The sequence below is a fragment of the Patella vulgata genome, chromosome 9 (assembly GCF_932274485.2).
Source record: "Patella vulgata chromosome 9, xgPatVulg1.2, whole genome shotgun sequence".
Taxonomy (NCBI): domain Eukaryota; kingdom Metazoa; phylum Mollusca; class Gastropoda; family Patellidae; genus Patella; species Patella vulgata.
In genome coordinates this window covers 6235836-6256067 of record NC_065887.2, presented here as the reverse complement: position 1 = coordinate 6256067, position 20232 = coordinate 6235836, and the positions used below count along the sequence as shown (strand labels likewise).

Sequence of the window (20232 nt, the reverse complement as noted above, 5' to 3'; positions counted from 1 at the left end):
CAAAAATCTTTTTATGAGTAAAAATTGACCTGATTTGCGTGCAGATATAAACATCCGAAATGGTCACAGATTAAATCTCCAGGCATCTAGATTTAAAATATTTCAGGGCGAGACCCCCAGACCATAGCGTTATGGCACTTTCGGTGCTTCGCTTGCCGCTGTTCCGCCGTCAATGCAATCCACCTATCGGCCCCCCACCCCCACACTTTTTAAATCCTGGCTCCGCCACTGCTCTCCCCCCCCCCCCGCGCCAGGTAAAGCAATAAAGCAATAGTTGAGAACGGCTCGCTAGTCATTGGCTGGGGGGGGGGGGGGTCTGTTTGTCCATTTTGCTGCCCTAGCAAACAAATCTGTCCATTGTTTGTCTCTAACGCTGTCACATAAAAATATTGCCTCTCCGTTTGTCCCTATGTACATACTATTATCGTACTGGTTACATAAAAGTATTTTATAAGATCGGTGTGCGCCCTGCTCGATATGTTACATGTATTCGTCTATTCATAATTGATTGTCTTAGTTGTATACATACCAGTCCAGTAGGCCTTATATACAATTTTTTTTACGCTAATCACCATGGAAATAATTTTTCTGTATAAAACACGTTATTGTCGGCGATATCACTTCGGTAGAAGCGGACATTAAATAAATGTATTTCACACAAACACACACACACAGCTTACACGTCAGAGACATAATAGAATTAAAAATTTTATTCACTTCGAATATCTCGGAGAATAAAGGGGGGTAACTCTAGTAGTGAACATTTCGTCTTTTCCTGCCACAAAACCAACCGGTACACGTGGTATCTTTATGTTTTTTGATGCTGAGTTTCAAATCCAGACAAATCCTCTGTTGTTTAGTGGCATCGTCTTCTACAGTTACATGAGCCGTGTAGTCTCCCTGTAAATAAACGGGCATAGAGATTAAAGGGACATAACCCGCGTTGAATTATTGTCCAATGAAGCGGAATATGTTTACGGTGAAAAACTGTATTCCAGACATTTTGAGACTAATCGTCCAGGGGTGGATCCAGGGAGGGAGGCGGGGGTTCAGCTACATAAAAAATGGTAAAACAACACTTTATATTAAGAAAAGTGTTCCAGTCGTGTGCTTTATCCTTTTTATCATCAGATGGTGGGATGGGATTGACTTTCAAAGCACGAGATAATGTTATAGACATATGTGATATCACAATTAATGCTTTGCATCAATAAAATTGAATCACAATGTGATCCTATTAATTCATAACAAACATTGACGTCATACGGGGTGTTGGATTTCTCTTTTAAAAAGCTCAGTGTGTATGCATGACTACGTAATTTGGAGGCTATGGTGGCATTATGTATTGTCAGCAGTTAAATTTACTTAAAAGGAACCTGACAAACCCCCTTTTGCAAAAATCCCTTGACCCCTTCCGCCAGGCCTGGGTTAACCATTAAGCAGAAATAGCAATTGCTTAAGACCTCAAGGGCAGGGGGGACCCCACACTTTTTTGTCCTGTGCCAGGTTAACAGTGGACCAACTTAAAATTGTTGCAGCTGAACCCACAATAAATGGGGTAAAGATACATACATTATATAAAACAGCTAATAATGATAAAATATTGTAATAGTATTGAATCCCCGGTTGTACGTGTCAAGGAGTAGGGTCGTCTGTCCAACCTCGTGGGTTTTCTCCGGGTCCTCCGGTTTCCTCCCACTGCTAAAGACCCCTACGCGCAAGCGAATTATTGAAATAAAATTAAACCATATGTTAGTCCCGAAATGGCCTAGTTTGTGTCGAGTGGACGTTAAACCCCATCTCTCTCTCTCTCCCTCTCTCTCTCTCTCTCTCTCTCTCTCTCTCTCAGTATCTGCGTTAGTATCGCTTGCGAGGCACCATACTCTTTTTCAATGCCTAGGCCTCTAAAGGTCTTAATTCGACCTTTGGCCTGTTTCACGAAATTTTAACTAAGATAAAATCCAAATTTTAATAATTTGATTGGATAATATTAGATTGATTTTAGTGCTTAGACAATCAAAATTGAAGTATCAGCTAAAATTGGGATTTTTTCTTTAGTTAATATTTCGAGAAACAGGGCCCAGGGCAATAAATCTCTCCACATTCAAACAATGTGTTGGCGTGCAACGCTCGTTATAAAATGAAACCGTACCTCGGCGAAGAAGGTGAGGATAGCTGGAATCGGGGGAAGTTTTAGGTTGTAGTTTTGAATGCCGATAGATCTAGGAGTCACACCACAGAATGAAGTGATACCAATAGACTGTAACATTTGTTTAACCTGTGTTCCAATACCGCCCATTATACCAGCCCAATTCTCCTTCTCCATTCTGTCCAACAGGGTACATGTATCCTGGTATTCACTGAATTATTTTTAAAAAAATAATAACAATAACATTATGTAAGATTTAGATATAAAGAGCCGGCGTTCTCGCGCTTTTGATTAAAACACATATCTTATTTCGTTTCGTTTCTGGGTGATGTGAGGGATTAGCTAAAATAATTCAAAATTAGATAAAATATTAGTCAAAATTACTTTATCCTGAGCGGAGTTTGAAGTTTTGACAACATAGTCTCGACTGTCAAGTACAGTACCATTGCTACGATAACAAACAAAGTCTCGATTATCCGTTTTAACGTTAAATTGTTAAATGGTGCGAGTGTTCTAATCCATTCAGTATCACGGCCATGGTCTAGAGAATTGATTATTGAATAGTCATTTGAAGCCAAAAAAGACCTGCAGTAGACAGAATTGGCTCTTACACAATGCATCTTGTGTTGACTAGATCGGTTCATATTTAGATTGTTAGAATATCCGAGATAAATCTGCCACCCCGTCGTCGCTGATATACTATTCGAAATCACCATTGTCCGGACAAAGGTCTGTGCATCGAATTCCTACGAATATTTGTATACCGGTTTTTGGTATTATACATCATATTGTACGTGTTCTCTGTGGAACTGACAAGAAGGACCTGGGGATAAATAATCTAGAAGCTTCTTTTCAGCCCACGCCAGAATTATCTACTCTTAACCTGGCACGATTCTGGGAATTATCTACTCTAACCCTAGCACGATTCTGGGAATTATCTACTCTAAGCCTAGCACGATTCTGGGAATTATCTACTCTAAGCCTTGTACGATTCTGGGAATTTTGCGACATTTTGCAACACAGTAGCTCGACGGGTTGTATAAAATATCCGTCCACGTCCCTCTAACCACATGGTCCCACGTCGACATTGAGAGATTTGATGACCCTATCCCTTGGTCCACATCCTGAACTCTGGGTTTCGGAGGAAGATACCTAAATAGCACAGTCTACTCCATCCACAGCTCGAAAATTAATAAATAATTCAAAGACACATATAAATAAACGATTTACCAAGATCCAACGTGGAAGAGACAGGGTATAGTGACGTCACCAATAAAAGTATGACGTTTAACAGAAACCTTTAGATTGGCTCGGTTGATGTCTATCTTGGCAACAGCATCAATGGTCAAACTCAGATTACCGGGTACTTCGATTGGCATCGGAGATATCGCTACATTGTTCAAGACAATGGCATTTGTATCCGTACCTTCAAAAGAAAGAGACTATTAAATGTTTGGTTGGGGGTTTTTTTGCGTACCCCGTGGCGTGAACATGGGGACATTGGTGGGCATACCCCACCTCTTCCCAACCCGGGTCGATAAAAGCCCAGGATTAATTGTTAATGTACTGCCCTACTCCCAGTGGACATGGGGACATTTGTGGGTATACCCCACCTCTTCCCAACCTGGGTCGATAAAAGTACAGGGTTAATTTACCGCCCCACTCCCATTTGGAAACCCCGTGGCGTGGCGTTGATAACTGGGGGTGAGCATGGGGGGTATTTTTGTGGAAACCCAACACAAGATTAATTTACAGCCCCACCCCCAGATAGTCACATACTATGTAAATGCTTTTGTGTTAGGGAAGTCAACATAAGGTAAATTGTGGTTTTAATTCACAGTCATCATCTATCTATTTGTCACACATTAATTATGCAGAGAAAACCGGTCGGCCTATCCCAAGCTTTGCATATATGGCAGTAAGGGAGGGAGGGATAAATGGGATTTAACGTCCACTCGACGCAAACTAGATCATTTCGGGACTAACACATGGTTCAATTTTATTTCAATAATCGGCTTGCGCGTAGGGTTCTTTAGCAGTGGGAGGAAACCGGACAACCCGTTGGAAACCCCTGAGGTTTGATAGACGAACCTACTGCTTGTCACGTACAAGCGGGGAATCGAAACCACGCCACTTGACTCAATGACAAACTTTCTGATCCAACGCGCACGCGTTAACCATTCGGCCACCCAACCCCTTATATGGTAGTAAACCATGCTGTGCCCATTACAGTAAATTAAATAATCAAAATTGGTGCCGATTTCCAAATAGAATTACTTCCAATCTGTTTGTGATTAATTATTGATTACCTACCACAGTCGGTCCATTCTAGTTTAGTATGCTCTCCATCGATACCAATAACTACTAGCACCAAGGCAGCAACGACTGTCTGTAGAGGTGCCATATTTACACAAGAACAGTAGAACTTGAAACGTAGCCGGACGGTTTGTTAATCCAAAGGTCAATAACTGTGTTATCTATATAGATTATAATATCGTGACCTGCAGGCTTATCTTGTCTATATATATTATGCAAGTTCCGTTCTAAGTTAAAGGTGACATGCATCTTATTATGAACAGTGCAAATCCGGGGTGTATCCAGAGAGGAAGGGTAGGAGTGTTTGGAGGGTAGGGGGCAACCCTCCCCAGCTTTTTTTCTCCTACATTCATGAAATAACGTCATACAGACGTGGGTCCAGTTTGGCCTCTCACTTCAATATAATATACATTATGCACTGAAGTGAGCAAACATATTGTCTCAGAGCTTCAGATGTTATAAAAATCTCGAGTAATACCCTATATAGACCTCACGCCAAGCTTAACCGTTGTCTCCACCCTGGACCCCTCGCTGCTCAAATTCCGGAAGACGCCCCTACAAATGCTGCATACTCACGGACTTGTCAAAGTCCATAAACAGGTTATCTATGTTTAAAATATATAACATGACACACTGACATCCAATTCACCGATATGTTCTTGTCAAAACTTGTTGACATTAAAAACATGATTTTAATATTTTCTGTTTCAAATACCAGAGAATGTCGAAAGACTGCGGTTTGCTTGGCGAATGTAATTCCTCCATTGTCTGGGCACTAGAGACACAGCGAGGGTGTACTTTTTCATTACAATAATGCGCTTGCGCGCAGGGATCTTAAGCACTGGGTGGAGGGGGGGGGGGCGGAGAAAACCGTCTCGTTTCCAATTATTAATTGAATTGAACACTTGGTTTTAACATATTGTATTAACAGGACTGGACAAAATGTACATCAATTTACAAAAAAAAATCCCTTCCTTCATAAGCACATGGAAATATTAAAGATAACGAATATAATCAAACACATCAAGTAATATGTAGTGACCTTTGATTGTGGTGTCAATTTTATGACATGAACTTTGGCCATTTTGAACCATCTTTAAAGATTAAATCTTATATTTAGATCTCAATGAGTCCATCGTTCGATCCATTCAATAATACTTTTAGTTTTGAAGTTATGTTAAAACAATGAGTAAACGCAGATACAACGAATACGTTTCTTCTTAAAGTTGCAATTTCATATTTTTAAGTTATATTTTTAAAATTCATTAAAATAAAGCCTTAAAATAGATGGTATCTATAAACAGTCCTAACTCGTTAAAGAATAATCCTATTAATCCTATAATCCTATAATGGTGTAGAATAGAAAACAAGGGAGGTAATTGTGTTATTATTTGGGGTGTAAATGAGTTTTAAGTGTGAGAATGGCACCTATGATCGTATAATAGTGAGTTGACAACCTATTAAGCAAAAGACATAGAAATAATTATGTTTTGACTTTCTTAGAAAATATGAAATTGTAACTTTAACAATCGGGAGTATCGTGTATCCGCATATAAAACATAGAAGCGGGCCGTTAAATAGAGCTATTTCACACACACATACACACACACACACACATAGAGCAAAGCGAATTTCATTCTTGGCAGTTTCATTTTAAAAAAGGGCAGTCGTTAATAAAAAAAAAATGGATTTCTTCATAATACTGAATTTGACCTTGAGACGGTTACGTTTAAGGGAATCCCCACTGCTGACGTTTACGTTAAGGTTAAGAGAGTAACCCTGATAAAGCATACACAGAGCTTTAATAATGATAAAATAAGTAGATCATAGTATTATGGAATAGTATATATAGTGCCGATAAACAGCTGTCAGCTAAAACCTATGGAACGTTTCCGCACCGTGATTGGTATTGTCTCTGGCTTTGATGATTGTTTAAACATTCCGCTAAAACTTTGGAAGGGTTATCTTCTCAGATCAACGATGCGTGTCTAATTCATTTATAGTAGGACGTGTGTCTAGTTTGGGAGTCTGAACAATGCTGGAAGCATCAAGACAATGAAATGGACCCAACCGCCAGTAGAACTCTCTCGGGAAAAGATACATGCCAAAGATAAAGCTGTCAAAATTGAACATAAAACATGGCAAAAACATACCTGCCATGGTAGCTTTTGAGAGAGGGGTTTTAAAGAAAACATATGATAGAGGTAGTTTAATTTAGACGTTTCAATATGCTACAGCAAAATAAACAATGAAATTATATCACAATGATTTAACAAGTTATTTTTACAAGTTTCTGCATTTGGCACAAATAATCATCTACAATAAACCTATTTACAATAATATAGAGGGTTATAATTATCTACAATATACCTATTTACAATAATATAGAGGGTTATAATTATCTACAATATACCTATTTACAATAATATAGAGGGTTATAATCATCTACAATAAACCTATTTACAATAATATAGAGGGTTATAATTAACAACAATATACCTATTTACAATAATATAGAGAGTTATAATTATCTACAATATACCTATTTACAATAATAAATAATAAAGGGGGTTATAATTAACACAATCAGGAGCCGTAGTGGACATGCGACAAGTTGATTTGTATCATATCTGAACCAGAGTAAATGTTAGACACTGTTCTACTTCTTCTATTAGTGTTTAACGTCCGCATCCACCAAGGGTGATATCGCAGACAAGTTGTCTTATTTTCATTAGCTTAAAGGGGAAGGTAAGATTAGATAAAAATCTGACAGTTCTCGTTATAATAATCTATAATAGTTAAAAATTAGATAACGAAAACAAAATATGCTGAAAATTGCTTCACTCTGAACCGAGATATTAGTTATTGAATTTTAGGCTAGTCTCGGTCGACATTATTGAAGTTGGTATGATGACAATCAAAGACTCTATTATCCATTTTTACGTTAAATTATCCATCAAAAAATGTATTCAAATCCAGTAAATATCGCAGACTAACTATGACATCGAGAGTTGATTGTGGTCTGGATAAGTTAATTAATGTCCAATTAATAATTTAGATAACATTTCAGACTGAAAGTAAGGCAGATTTAGCTCTTGCATACAGTTGGGAGGAAACTGGAGTACCCGGAATAAACCCACAAGGTTGGGAAGGCGCCTCTGTCTCCAAGTCACATACGCTCGAAACCACGACCGCAAGCCAGCGGTGACCGACCAGTTAGAGCTCGAACCACGACTCTCTTTCAAATCCATTTGACGAGCTCCTTTCTCAACCGTTTCACCGAATTATCTATTTACCGTACATTTCAGAGAGAGAGAGAGAGAGAGAGAGTGTGAGAGAGAGAGAGAGAGAGAGAGAGAGAGAGAGATGGGGTTTAACGTCTACTCGACACAAACTAGGTAATTTCTGGACTAACATATTGTTCAATTTTATTTCAATAATTCGCTTGCCCTTCAGGGGATTTAGCAGTGGTACTAAATATCTAGAAGGCCTTGCGAGCTCTCCCTTTGAAATAGAGAGGTCTATTTTCCAACCAGACGTCCTGAACATGCGAATCTAGATCTCCATTGTTTGCCACGTGTGCTGAAATGTGGTATAGTTATTGACAAAAATCGGTGTTATGTCAGCCATTTTGGATTTTCAAATATTGATCAGCTGAAGACCGTTATCTTGATCCAGGAACCACGCCGTGTTATGTGGGGCCACGCCTCTTCCAAAAACACACAACCAGGCAAATTTCCACTCAGTCGTCTGGAATATTCAAATCTTGATCAAGGGGAAATAATCCAAAGGGTCGAAGATGATACAAATAATACTCTATCCCGTACATGAAGAATGACGTCATACCGCTGATTGTTATAGTATACACACTCATAGATTCTTTTCCCTGTAAGAATACGAATTTATGAATTAGATAGGAAAATTGGAAAATAAAACACCTGAAATTATGAACACAAACATTTAGGCCGGTTGGGTAGGAGATGGGGTCAGTTGGGAAGAAGACTGTGCGGGTTGGTGGAGGAGATCAGACCCGACCAGGTTTGGAAGAAAATCAAATCGGTTGGAGAGGAGATCAGGTGAGTTGGAGAGGCAATCAGGTAGGTTTGATTGGGGGCGGGGAGACCAGAGCCGGTCGGAAAGGAGATGAGATCGGTTGGAGAGGAGATCAGATCGGATTTGGTTGGGGCGGGGAGATCAGAGCCGGTCGGAAAGGGGATGAGATCGGTTGGAGAGGCGATCAGGTAGGTTGGGTTGGGGGCGGGGAGATCAGAGCCGGTCGGAGAGGAGATCAGGTGAGTTGGAAAGGAGAACAGATCGGTTGGAGAGGCGATCTGGTAGGTTGGGTTGGGGGCGGGGAGATCAGAGCCGGTTGGAAAGGAGATGAGATCGGTTGGAAAGGAGATCAGATCGGATCTGAAGGGGATGGACTAGATTAGGGAGAAGATCTGGCCGATTGGAAACATGACCAGGTGGGTTGGAAAGGAGATAAGATCGGTTAGAGAGAAGATCAGGCCGGTGAGGAACATGACCAGGTGGGTTGGGGAGAAGATAAAACAGGTTATGAGCGGGATCACATCGGTTGAGAAGGAAGTCAGGTGTGTGGCGAAGGAGATCAGGTCGATTGGGAAGGAGATCTGATGGGGGTGAGCGGTGTAGAGGACACCAGATCTGCCGGGAAGGCGATCAGCCAGGTCCGTGGTTATGACTAATTTCCTTCCGTCAAAATTTATGTCTAGGTTAGAGTCATGAGTATTTAATTGGGCGAATCAAGGTTCACGTGTGTATCTTTATATTAAAATATTTTACATTTCACCCATTAATCAGTTTTCCCTGAATTGATGAAATTATGGCGAACATGTTCAAACATTTAAAATTAAAAGAAACAAAGTATTTGAAATTTCATCCCTCCTGTTGTTGTCATTTTCTGTATAAAATTGGTGAATTATTATCTTTAACAAGATTACTGTTGAGTAATGAGAGTTTATTGTCATGTTACCTTTTTCAACCCCTCTTGATCTTGTAGCAGAAACCAGTGGGACTGTGATCCTTGCATCTGAACTGACGGAGCAAAACTGAGAAAACGACTACGTCCTAATGAATCGGTCGAGTTCCCTAAAAAGACACCAGTTTTATTGAAACAGGCACCCAACTGTTTTTCTCCAGCCGGAATCATTTGATTACACTCAGTTTTGTAAAGACTGTTTTTGTCAAAGAGTTCGAGTCCCGCGTGGCTTAGAACACAACCAACTCGAGCATCCACAAATTCCACAGTACCGTCCTCGAGAATAAGTCTGTGACCATAATATGCAGGTTTTTTCGAATTTTTTCCCGTCAAAAACAATCGCAAATTCTCCATACACACATACGTCTCGTCGAATGTCCCAAAGAACCAATCGGCATCATCCTTATAATGTTTGTATACATAGCGATAGGCCATGATGTAACGCGACGTGCTATAGGCCACGCCTGCTTTTGATAAATCTATAGTTCTGACTTTGGCAAAATGTCTGTCGGTGAATATGAGAACTTTGTCACATTTTCTACCCCAAGTTTTGTGGATCGCCTGAGTTTGATTTTGAATATCCCGTCCTGAACACCAAACCCAACACAAAACACGAATTTTCTTCCTCAGATTCCAGGCTACTGTACGATTATCTGAAAGAATAGCAATAACAGTTATAGGTTAATAGAAATGAACATAAATGGGTATTTGATTGTCACGAATCCCAATCTAGACTCCGTGTCTGGTTCGAGTCACAGACAGACGTATTTACGAGTTTTAATTTCGTAGAAAATTGTCATGAACACTTATTGACTTGTCGATGAACACTGCTTTGAATCCGATTTCACAACACCGGACCGATTCGTGAATCTGCACGAATCCCGTTTAAAACGGGAGCCGAGCTAGTTCCTTTAGATTGTCGGATTTTCAAGTGTTTAAAACGGGAGCCGATCCAATTCCTTTAGATTGTTAAGCCCGGTTTGCTCTTATCACTTAGGAAGAAAAATAACAGTAGACCGTAGCACCACAGCCCGGGCACAATTGTCCCCATAGCACACTGCATGGAGTCTGCCCGTCTTCCCTAGTACTGTCGGCGCTTAAAAGTAGGACGATAAACCACGTTTCATTTCTTTATGAAACAAACACACAGGATTCTAAATCTGGAAAATATTGTGATTCGGGGTCTCCGAGTCATTTGATAATACGTTTCTGAGAACGCTCTAAAGAAGCGGACTTGAAAACTGTAACAAATTTGGAAAAACAAACCCATATTTAGCTTCCATATTTTAGAGGCCCTTTCAGCATCCAACAGTTTCCATGACGAAATGGCCCAAATTCAAATCCAGAAAAGTAGTAATTTAAACCCGATTCATTTCATTTCGTTTGTTCTCTTGTATTAGGGTGGCAATATTGTTAATCTATAATAATATGTGTCGGTATGTCTTTTCAGGGATGGAGGCTACACTAGAGCTGTCCTGGAGCTGCAATTTGGTGTATAGAGGTACCTCGGACCGGGGAGTAAAATAGGCCTGGTTTCGAAGTTAAGCTACTTTCCATTCATGTCTATTCTGGTAATTTATAAAAACCAACCACGACCATTCTTGGAAGTGAGTTAAATCTTGCTATATTCTGGTCATCTGCAAACCTATTGAATCTTACAAATAACCTTAAATAGATAGGCTACTAAAATAACCTTTGCGGACTATGGTACTGCTGAAGCCTGTTGTGGCCAATTTATAATCGAGATTGCGAAATGGTCGCAACATGCTTCCATAGTTTACAATAAGTGACGTTAAAGAGTGATAAACAATTGACATTATTCAACAAGATTTTAATGGTATTTCTAAATTAATCAGCATATTTAATAATTACATTAAAATTAAACAACAATTTATGACGACAAATTATATTGGTTTACAAACAATTACGACCATTTTAAAATAAAAGTAGAGTCTGTACTTAAGTTAAGAATTTACTCAACTTTCAAACACTGTTTAAGAGAATCCTCCTTAATCCAGAAACACAAAACTTTGCACATAGTTTTGTATTGATATATTTGATACATTAAAACAACAAAAGGCCTGGCTATAATTTAGTTAAAATAAGGCAAACAATTTTGATTAAATTCGTAACTTAAGTCTGGGAATGCTTTTTGAACCTGGGGCCAGCTGCACCTGATGGACTTGAATCGAGTTATATAAATATATATATATATATATATATATATATATGTTAAAACTATGAATAAAACATGTAGACTGGTCTGAGGTAAAATGATAAATGATAAATCAATAAGCTCGCTGGTATGACCGACTTGAAGTCACATAGACATAACTGTATTCGATTAACACATAACAATTTGAAATGAAGACAATATTTTGACATTATGTCAATAGTCATAATGGACGGAGGAATTCGGAAATTTAAGGAAATCGGACTGAATCAATAATTCTACTTTGTAACACGTTGTTCGACGTGCGAGCTTCTAAAATGACAGAGCATTGGTATAACAGTTCTACAAATAAAATGGGATTTAACCCCAACCCTAACCCTAACCCTAACTTAACGGTACGCCAGACAGTATGCTGTGAGTACATTTTGCCCGGAAAGCGGTGATGCTTCCTCTTGCTCCAATTGCTTCATTTAGGCACAGTCCAAAGAGTACACCTTTTCCTATTCCGGCATTCCGTCCTGCACCAGACTCAAAAACAATGTCATTTCGGGACTAACATTTGGGGGAGGCAAGTACCCTTGTCACGTACACATGAGGGATTAATACCACCCCCCTTGAACCAATGACAGATTTTATCATGTAAGTATACTCTGCTTGGCGCACAATTTTTATTTTGCCGACCCGCAGGTCGAACAACGTGTTACAAAAGCCCGTGTGATTTTAAGTTTGCTTGTTATTGTGTGTGATGTGACCTCCCGTGTAATTTTGAGTTTGCTTGTCATTGAGTGTGATGTGACCTCCTGTGTAATTTTAAGTTTGCTTGTTATTGAGTGTGATGTGACCTCCTGTGTTATTTTAAGTTTGCTTGTTATTGAGTGTGATGTGACCTCCTGTGTAATTTTGAGTTTGCTTGTCATTGAGTGTGATGTGACCTCCTGTGTAATTTTAAGTTTGTTTATTATTGAGTGTGATGTGACCTCCTGTGTAATTTTGAGTTTGCTTGTTATTGAGTGTGATGTGACCTCCTGTGTAATTTTAAGTTTGTTTATTATTGAGTGTGATGTGACCTCCTGTGTAATTTTAAGTTTGTTTATTATTGAGTGTGATGTGACCTCCTGTGTAATTTTAAGTTTGTTTATTATTGAGTGTGATGTGACCGCCTGTGTAATTTTAAGTTTGTTTATTATTGAGTGTGATGTGACCCCTGTGTAATTTTATGTTTACTTGTTATTGCGTGTGATGTGACCTCCTGTGTAATTTTAAGTTTGTTTGTTATTGCGTGTGATGTGACCTCCTGTGTGATTTTAAGTGTGTTTATTATTGAGTGTGATGGGGGTGTCGGTTGCAAAATCAGTGCAGTCGGTCGCAAAATAAGAGCAGTCGGTATCAAAATAAGTGCTCACTGCACACGTCACGCTACTCACCCAAAACTTTAGTATAAAATAACTTTGTGAGTATGTAGGTCCAGGGAGAAAAATAGTCGGTCTCAAAATAAGTGCAGTCACTGCAGTCGGTCTCAAAATAAAGCAACGCCGTCTTAATGAATAAATGAGGTAAACAAATAATGCCAGAATAGATCCCAAATACTAGTCGGTCGCAAAATCAATGCAGTCGGTCGTAAGATTTGAGCAGTCGGTATCAAAATAAGTGCTCACTGCACACGTCACGCTACTCACGCAAAACTTTAGTATAAAATAACCTTGTCAACTTATCATGTTTGAAAAAAATGTTTTTCACCCCATGGCAAAAAAATATTCGGTCTCAAAAAAAAAGTGCTCACCGCAGTCGGTCTCAGACTAAATGAATTAATGGGGTGTTGTCTGACCACCAGAATTCTGCAAAATCTCTCCCCAAAGTCCAGGGCATTTCAGAGACCAAGTAAGTGCCCAATTGAGGTAAAGTGCCCTCAGGCCCAGTCCTCAAAAATTAAAAGCTCAGTTACATATCTGCGCTCAGTTCCATTATGCCATCATTCTTCAACTCCTTCTCTGTCTTATACTATCTCATCACTATCATATTCACAGTTACAGTGAATCGCCCAGTTAGTAGTACCACTAGTGAGTGAGTCGTGGGTCAAAAGACTGTAGAATTGTTAGTTCTACTCTCACAACACAGGCGACATTGACAGATAGGCCTCAAGATTCTGTCCCATTTCTTATCCTCTCATTAACGAGGATTCATTTGCCATGACATTGACTAAAATTGTCAGGCCCAGTCCCAAAAATTAAAAGCTCGGTTACACATCTGAAATTTTTTCGAGCCTACGGCGCTCGATTCCATTATAACATCATTCTTCCACTTCTTTCTTTGTTGTCTTATACTGTCTCAGCACTATCATATTCACGGTTAAAGTGTAATGTTCAGTTATATTAGTAGTACCACTGGTGTCTGGGTCGTGGGGCGTCAGACTATACAAAAGTTCTGTCAACTCTTGCAAAACAGGCGGAATTGACAGGGGCAGATCTCGAGATTTTGTCTAATTGATTCACATTTCTGGTCCTCTCGTCCACAAGAATTTCTCCCAGCAATGACCTCAAATGCCAAGATATTGACTCAATTTTTCAAAATTTTCTCAGGTTGCTCAGTGTTATAGGCACAATCATATATGACATAAACTTTATGTCAACTTAAATAAAACTGCTTTCCGGCGAGACAACGATCGGCAAACTATATAATTATACAATATCATCTATGTTCTACCGGGACACTTAATGTTATAGCCAGTATTTTGTTGACATTCATTGTGGGGTAGGATTGTGGCTAGGGTGGCGCCCTAGATTTGCCCCCCACCCCTATCTAGATCCGCTACTGCACATGGCCCCTACAAAACTCGCACCTGTGGTGCTCGGCTCCTGACTGCGTCACTCGTACTAGGGGTATGGGAATCAGTCGGTCGCATTTTGGCTAAACACCCCCCAAACAAAATCGTTATGTACGCCCCTGCTCCTGTGTGATTGACATATTGTTTGCTACAAGGACGTATGGGGATTACCAGCAACACAATCTATAATCCTCACATTTGATTATTGTATATTTGTATTTGAATTATTCTTACAATAAAACATAATCCGGTATTCATGTTTTATCAGGTACATATGTTATATATAGCCCAAGCTGTTCCTTTTAATAAGTTTTTTTTTCGATTTTCTTGTTCACTTAAACTAGTCGTTCGTTTCCTGAAAATATGTAGCAAATAAACTTCAAAAGACATTTAGATATAAAAGTTTAAATTTTGAAAATAAATAATGAAAAATATTGAAAATTTCATTCAAATAACTTGAATGTTTGAAGTTTTGATAAGAAATAGTGTAAATAGTCTAGATTGCCAAATACCATTGCTACGATAATAAACAAAGTCTTGATTATCCATTTTAACATTTTATATCACTTTATATCATAGCCATCCGAATGTCTAGAGTGTTCATTATTGGTTTGCGATGTGAATTAATATCTATATCATAATTTAAATAACATTTGATGCCAAAAGCAAGACCTGCAGTAGTCCAAACTGCAAAACTTTAACGTCCTACACTCTTCTCACCGACTGGGTCAGTGTGCTATCAGTGAACTTTTGTTCAAACAGTGGAATTTCCGCCTGAACTTCATTGATTTCTGACTATCAATGGTTATTTTACGTTTACGTCAAGATGTACACAGGGTCTTGGTTTTACGTCCCATCCAAACGAATGAAATTTCGAATGAAATAAACACCTCTGAAATTATTGACAGTGTTAATAATCAAAGTTTTGACATTCATTCCGTTCCGTTATAGATATACGTAATCATCCTAACATCTTTTCCGACGTGGTTTCCCCCTTGTCATTGGTGCAGGACGGAGGGCCTGAAAAGGACAGCTGTCTAGTCATTCGGATGGGACGAAAAACCGAGGTCCCGTGTATACGTTGGCGTGTACATAAAAGATCCCTTGGCAGTTGGAATTCGATATAAGAGTAGACCATAGTGCCGCTGCCCGGGCAAAATTTCCCTCATAGCACACGGTATAGCGTAAGCTCCTCTTCATTAACCAGCCAGAGCAGAACAGTAGGAGGTTAAACCCCATTTCAATTCAATTCAATTTTAATATCACAGGAATAGATATCTCTTTTGAAATTATTCATAATCAAAGAACCGTAAAATTTGACATTGATTCCGTTCTATTTATATTTAAATATCAGTAAGACTTCACATATAGGAATATTGATAATATACGACTGATTAACTTTTCTGACGTCACAAAACTGTCACATTCCTTCCTATGTGTCAATACATTGGCAAGTTTGACGGACAGATCGTCTGTAGCAGGTTTCTATTACAATAATAACACACAACATTTAACATGGTGATATATGTGTTATTTAAACAGTTTACAATAACTCAAGGTCGACATGACTGAATTACAATTAGTGAGAGTAAGAGAGAGAGAGAGAGAGAGAGAGAGGGGGGGGTGGTGTTAACGTCAACTCGACACAAACTAGGTCATTTCGGGACTAACAATTTTATTTCAATAATTCGCTTGAAAAAAACACGAGGTTGGACAGGTACGCTACTCCTTGTCACGTACAACCGGGGAATCGAAACCACGTCAGCTGACTCAATGATAAAACGCACACGCGCTAACCATGTAATTAAGGTGGCCAGTTAGCTAATAAATATCCACGTTACACATAATAATGTATACATAGAAAAATGAAAGGAAAGAAAGTTTCCGGGAAAGCGACGTTTCTAACTAATGAATTTAATTTTTTAACTACCGAAGATTCTTGGAACTTGGAGACATTTTGCCTGGAGACATTTCCTTGCCACCCTTGACAGTATATAAGGAATGGGCTGGATAATGTTAATTAAGATATTTATAAAATCAGAAAGATATCTGGAAAATGTTAATAAAGTTCGATCTGTACCTACTTCACGCACCTGCTTCAACATCAATCAACCGTTCTTTTATTTATCATTGATTTTCTACACACCATCTCACCATTAATTTTCCAATAATTTAAAATAAACTTTCGGATATTCCTCCTTCGAATGCTTTCTGTTTGTGGTGTAGTACGGGAGGGGGGGGGCAAGGAAAAGTCAGCTAGTCTTTCGTATTGGCATAAAATCGAAATAAAAGTAGGCCGTAGCGCAGCTGCTACGAAAACATTTCCTCCATGGCACAATGACATATGCTCGGCGGTCCAAGGACAGCTATGTTTAGCCGGTACATCAATACGGGACCCATCAGGCCCATAAATATCTATTTGATATTTTTTTACCTCGATATTCATATATGAATTGAAATGCAATATACTTCAGTGCGAGTAAAGATATTTCAATAATTAAGAAAAAAAAATGTTGAACATAAATGTATTTGCCCGAAGTACTGGATTTCAGACGTCGGAGCTACAGGGTTTAAGACAACCTCGGAGTTATTGTTATTTCCCCAGCAGTTTCACCACCCAGTGGATTGAATATAAATTTCATAGATAACTTCGGGATCATGAATAGTTCACCAACAGTTCAACATAAATTTCCGACGTCGGAGCTCGGGGTTACTGATAGTTCACCAGCAGTTTCACTACCCAGTGGTTTGAATATAAATATTTTAGACAACCTCGGGCCCATGGATAGTTGACCAGCAGTGTCGCCATCCAATGGACTGGATATAAGTTTTACAGGTAATTACGGGGTCATGAATAGTTCACCAACAGTTTCACCGCCCAGTGGATTGAATTTAAATGTTTTAGACAACTTTGGGTCCATAGACAGGTCAACAGCAGTATAACCGCCAAATGGATAGCTTCGGGGCCATGGATAATTCACCAGCAGTGTCGCCACCCAAAGAATTATTAAATATAAATATTTTAGACAACATCAGGGTCATGGATAGTTCAACATCAGTGCCACCTCCCAGGGAATTAAATATGAATGTTTTAGACAACCTCGGGCCCATGGATAGTTGACCAGCAGTGTCGCCATCCAATGGACTGGATATAAGTTTTACAGGTAATTACGGGGTCATGGATAGTTCAACATCAGTGTCATCTCCCAAGGAATTAAATATAAATGTTTTAGACAACCTTGAGGTCATGGTTAGTTCACTAGTTGCAAATGTTTTAAACAACATCGGGGTCATGGATAGTTCAACATCAATGTTACCTCCCTGTAGTTTAAATATGAATGCTTTAAACAACCTTGGGGTCATGGATAATTCACTAGTAGTTGCAAATGTAAAGTTGGAACAGTGATTATAGAACAGTAAGAAGAGCCTGTCCCAGTAACAACATCCGAAAGCTGAGCTTGGATTGCAGGAGTTTTAAATGAGATGGGGTTTACCGCCCTACTTTTCTAATCAACCGACCTAATAAAGACGTGCTATTCCAGGACAGCGGCGGTCTGACCTATTCTTGATTCCAATGTCAACTGCCAGGGGATCTCTTTGTTCTGTCAATTCTATGTACAGGAACGCACTATTTCCCCCCACGCGAATGATTAGAGAGAGAGAGAGAGAGAGAGAGAGAGAGAGAGAGAGAGAGAGAGAGTGCACACAACCTGACACAAACTAGGTCATTTCTGGACTAACACATAGTTCAACGCGAATGATGAGAGAGAGAGAGAGAGAGAGAGAGAGAGAGAGGGTGCACACAACCTGACACAAACTAGGTCATTTCTGGACTAACACATAGTTCGCTTGCGCTTTAGTAGTGTGAGGAAATCGGAGGACCCGGAGAAACCCCACGAGGTTAGACAGGCGACCCTACTCATTGTCATGTACAACCGGGGATTCGAAACTACACCAGTTGATTCAATGACAGACCGTATAATACAGCGCACACGTGCTAACAATCGGCCATCCACCCCCACAAATGATTAGACCCTGGTCGGTGAAAGACTGTCACCATTGACAAGCGGACAAAGGCTGAAGAATCTAGAGGTACATTCTCGGCAAACGCAGGGAACGCACTGAGACCTCCAGGTTAGTGAGCCAGCGCTGTACTCGGCGAGCCAAAGTCGCCTTCAATAACCCCTGGACCACGACTCCTGCCCCCGAGTTCACAAAGCATCCCCAGACTTTACTCAAAATTGTCCACCTTATTTTAACTAAAGTATAGCCCCTTTTAAAACATTTGTATATTTAAAGTATCAAATACATCAATAAGAAACTATGTGCACAGTTTTGTTCATTTGGATCTAGGATAATATCTCATAAATAGTGATTAAAATATTTGCTTACCACCACTGTACAAATATCCACTAAGTACACTTTCATCTCGAGACCGGGAAATCCTCTCGGTAACTGGTTGAATTTCTTCTCTGTGGTTTTGCAGAACACCCCGAACCCGGAAAACCCCTTCCGTTTCTTTGAGTTGGTGATGCTGGTTGATGAATCTGCCAGATGTTGTGTGTCTCATGCTGCTCAGTACCAATGCTATGCTCGTGCCAATGATGACACCAAAGAGCAAGCTGAGAAATTTAAACGGTAGTAGATTTCTCTGGGTAAGCATAACCTATTTTCTTTAAGAACTTTTATAAATAAATATTGTCATTTTACCAAAACATATTGATAATCAAACGGATGTTGTCTATTCTGTAACAAAAAAATAACAACGATGAGGTTATCTTAATGTTGATAAGTTTAGACGCTAGATTTCTCTGAGTAAGGGTAACTGTGTTTCTTCAATAAATGATAATAACTAATTTAGTCACTTTCTGAAATCTTTTCCTCCATTATTATCAATATAAATGGAAATTAAAAAGTTGGTTATTCTGATAGAAAAGGTTGATTTTATTTTATTATCTGCTCCGACTTGTTGAAAATGACATTCAAATTTAAAAGTTGGATATTCTGAATAAAACGTTGATTTGTTCATCTGTTCCGTCTGAAATTGTTACATCTTCGATTTGTTACATATTCCATAAGCAGTTTCTTATCTGTTCGTCAGCGATAATGAAATTATGAAAAGCTATCTGTATCCATTCTTCCATAAACAGAACGAGTTACCGGTCCTAGCCAAATACAATAGCTAACTGGATACTCTGTCGAGACAGCATTTTATTTTATAGTAAAATTAACCACATGTTTTTCCTGTTATTGAATCTAAAATTGGTCTTGATTCGTTGGAGACTTTATTACAAATATGCGCAGACCTTTCCCAGGTTCCTATTATCATAAAAACAATATGTATCGCCATATGTCGACCTCGGACGTCATCCATGCTTGTTTGGTCGATGTTTCAGAAACGAAATGTATCAATACATACAGCCTATATTGTTGGTTCAATAAACCGATAACCATATATAGATCTCATTATTATACAGTGTTGTTTACCATATGTGTATATACACGTGTTTTTTTTAAATGAATTATACTATTTTAATCTATGATATACATATGATTACAATTTAGTGACGTATGTGTGATCTAATTACCAGGGCAGGGTCGATTTTACTTTCATTTTTAATGGAGGCGGAATGAGCTGGGTGTGAATTAAGGCAGTGAATTTTACATAAATTATAGCCTCGTTATTTATCAATCCCGTCTTTATCTTCTAGCTCCCACTTTTTATGGGAATATAGCAGGACATTAGACTGAATACAGTCGGGTCGGATTAA

At 39.0% G+C, this 20232-nt stretch overlaps 2 protein-coding genes across 2 annotated transcripts; both read right to left on the bottom strand.

Moving 5' to 3' along the window:
* Nucleotides 1-695: 695 nt before the first annotated feature.
* On the bottom strand, nucleotides 696-4622 carry LOC126807974 (ganglioside GM2 activator). The gene is made up of 4 exons (XM_050532978.2): nucleotides 4463-4622; nucleotides 3380-3575; nucleotides 2153-2360; nucleotides 696-900 (listed from the first exon to the last, which is right to left on the bottom strand). Exons 1-4 carry the CDS (start codon nucleotides 4551-4553, stop codon nucleotides 751-753), a joined length of 645 nt encoding a protein of 214 aa, XP_050388935.1. The 5' UTR covers nucleotides 4554-4622; the 3' UTR covers nucleotides 696-750.
* Nucleotides 4623-6779: 2157 nt separating this feature from the next.
* LOC126807969 (glycoprotein-N-acetylgalactosamine 3-beta-galactosyltransferase 1-A) lies at nucleotides 6780-19721 on the bottom strand. The gene is made up of 3 exons (XM_050532973.2): nucleotides 18854-19721; nucleotides 9462-10120; nucleotides 6780-8351 (listed from the first exon to the last, which is right to left on the bottom strand). The coding sequence occupies exons 1-3, from the start codon at nucleotides 19122-19124 to the stop codon at nucleotides 8208-8210; spliced, it is 1074 nt and encodes a 357-aa protein (XP_050388930.2). The 5' UTR covers nucleotides 19125-19721; the 3' UTR covers nucleotides 6780-8207.
* Between the last annotated feature and the right edge of the window lie 511 nt (nucleotides 19722-20232).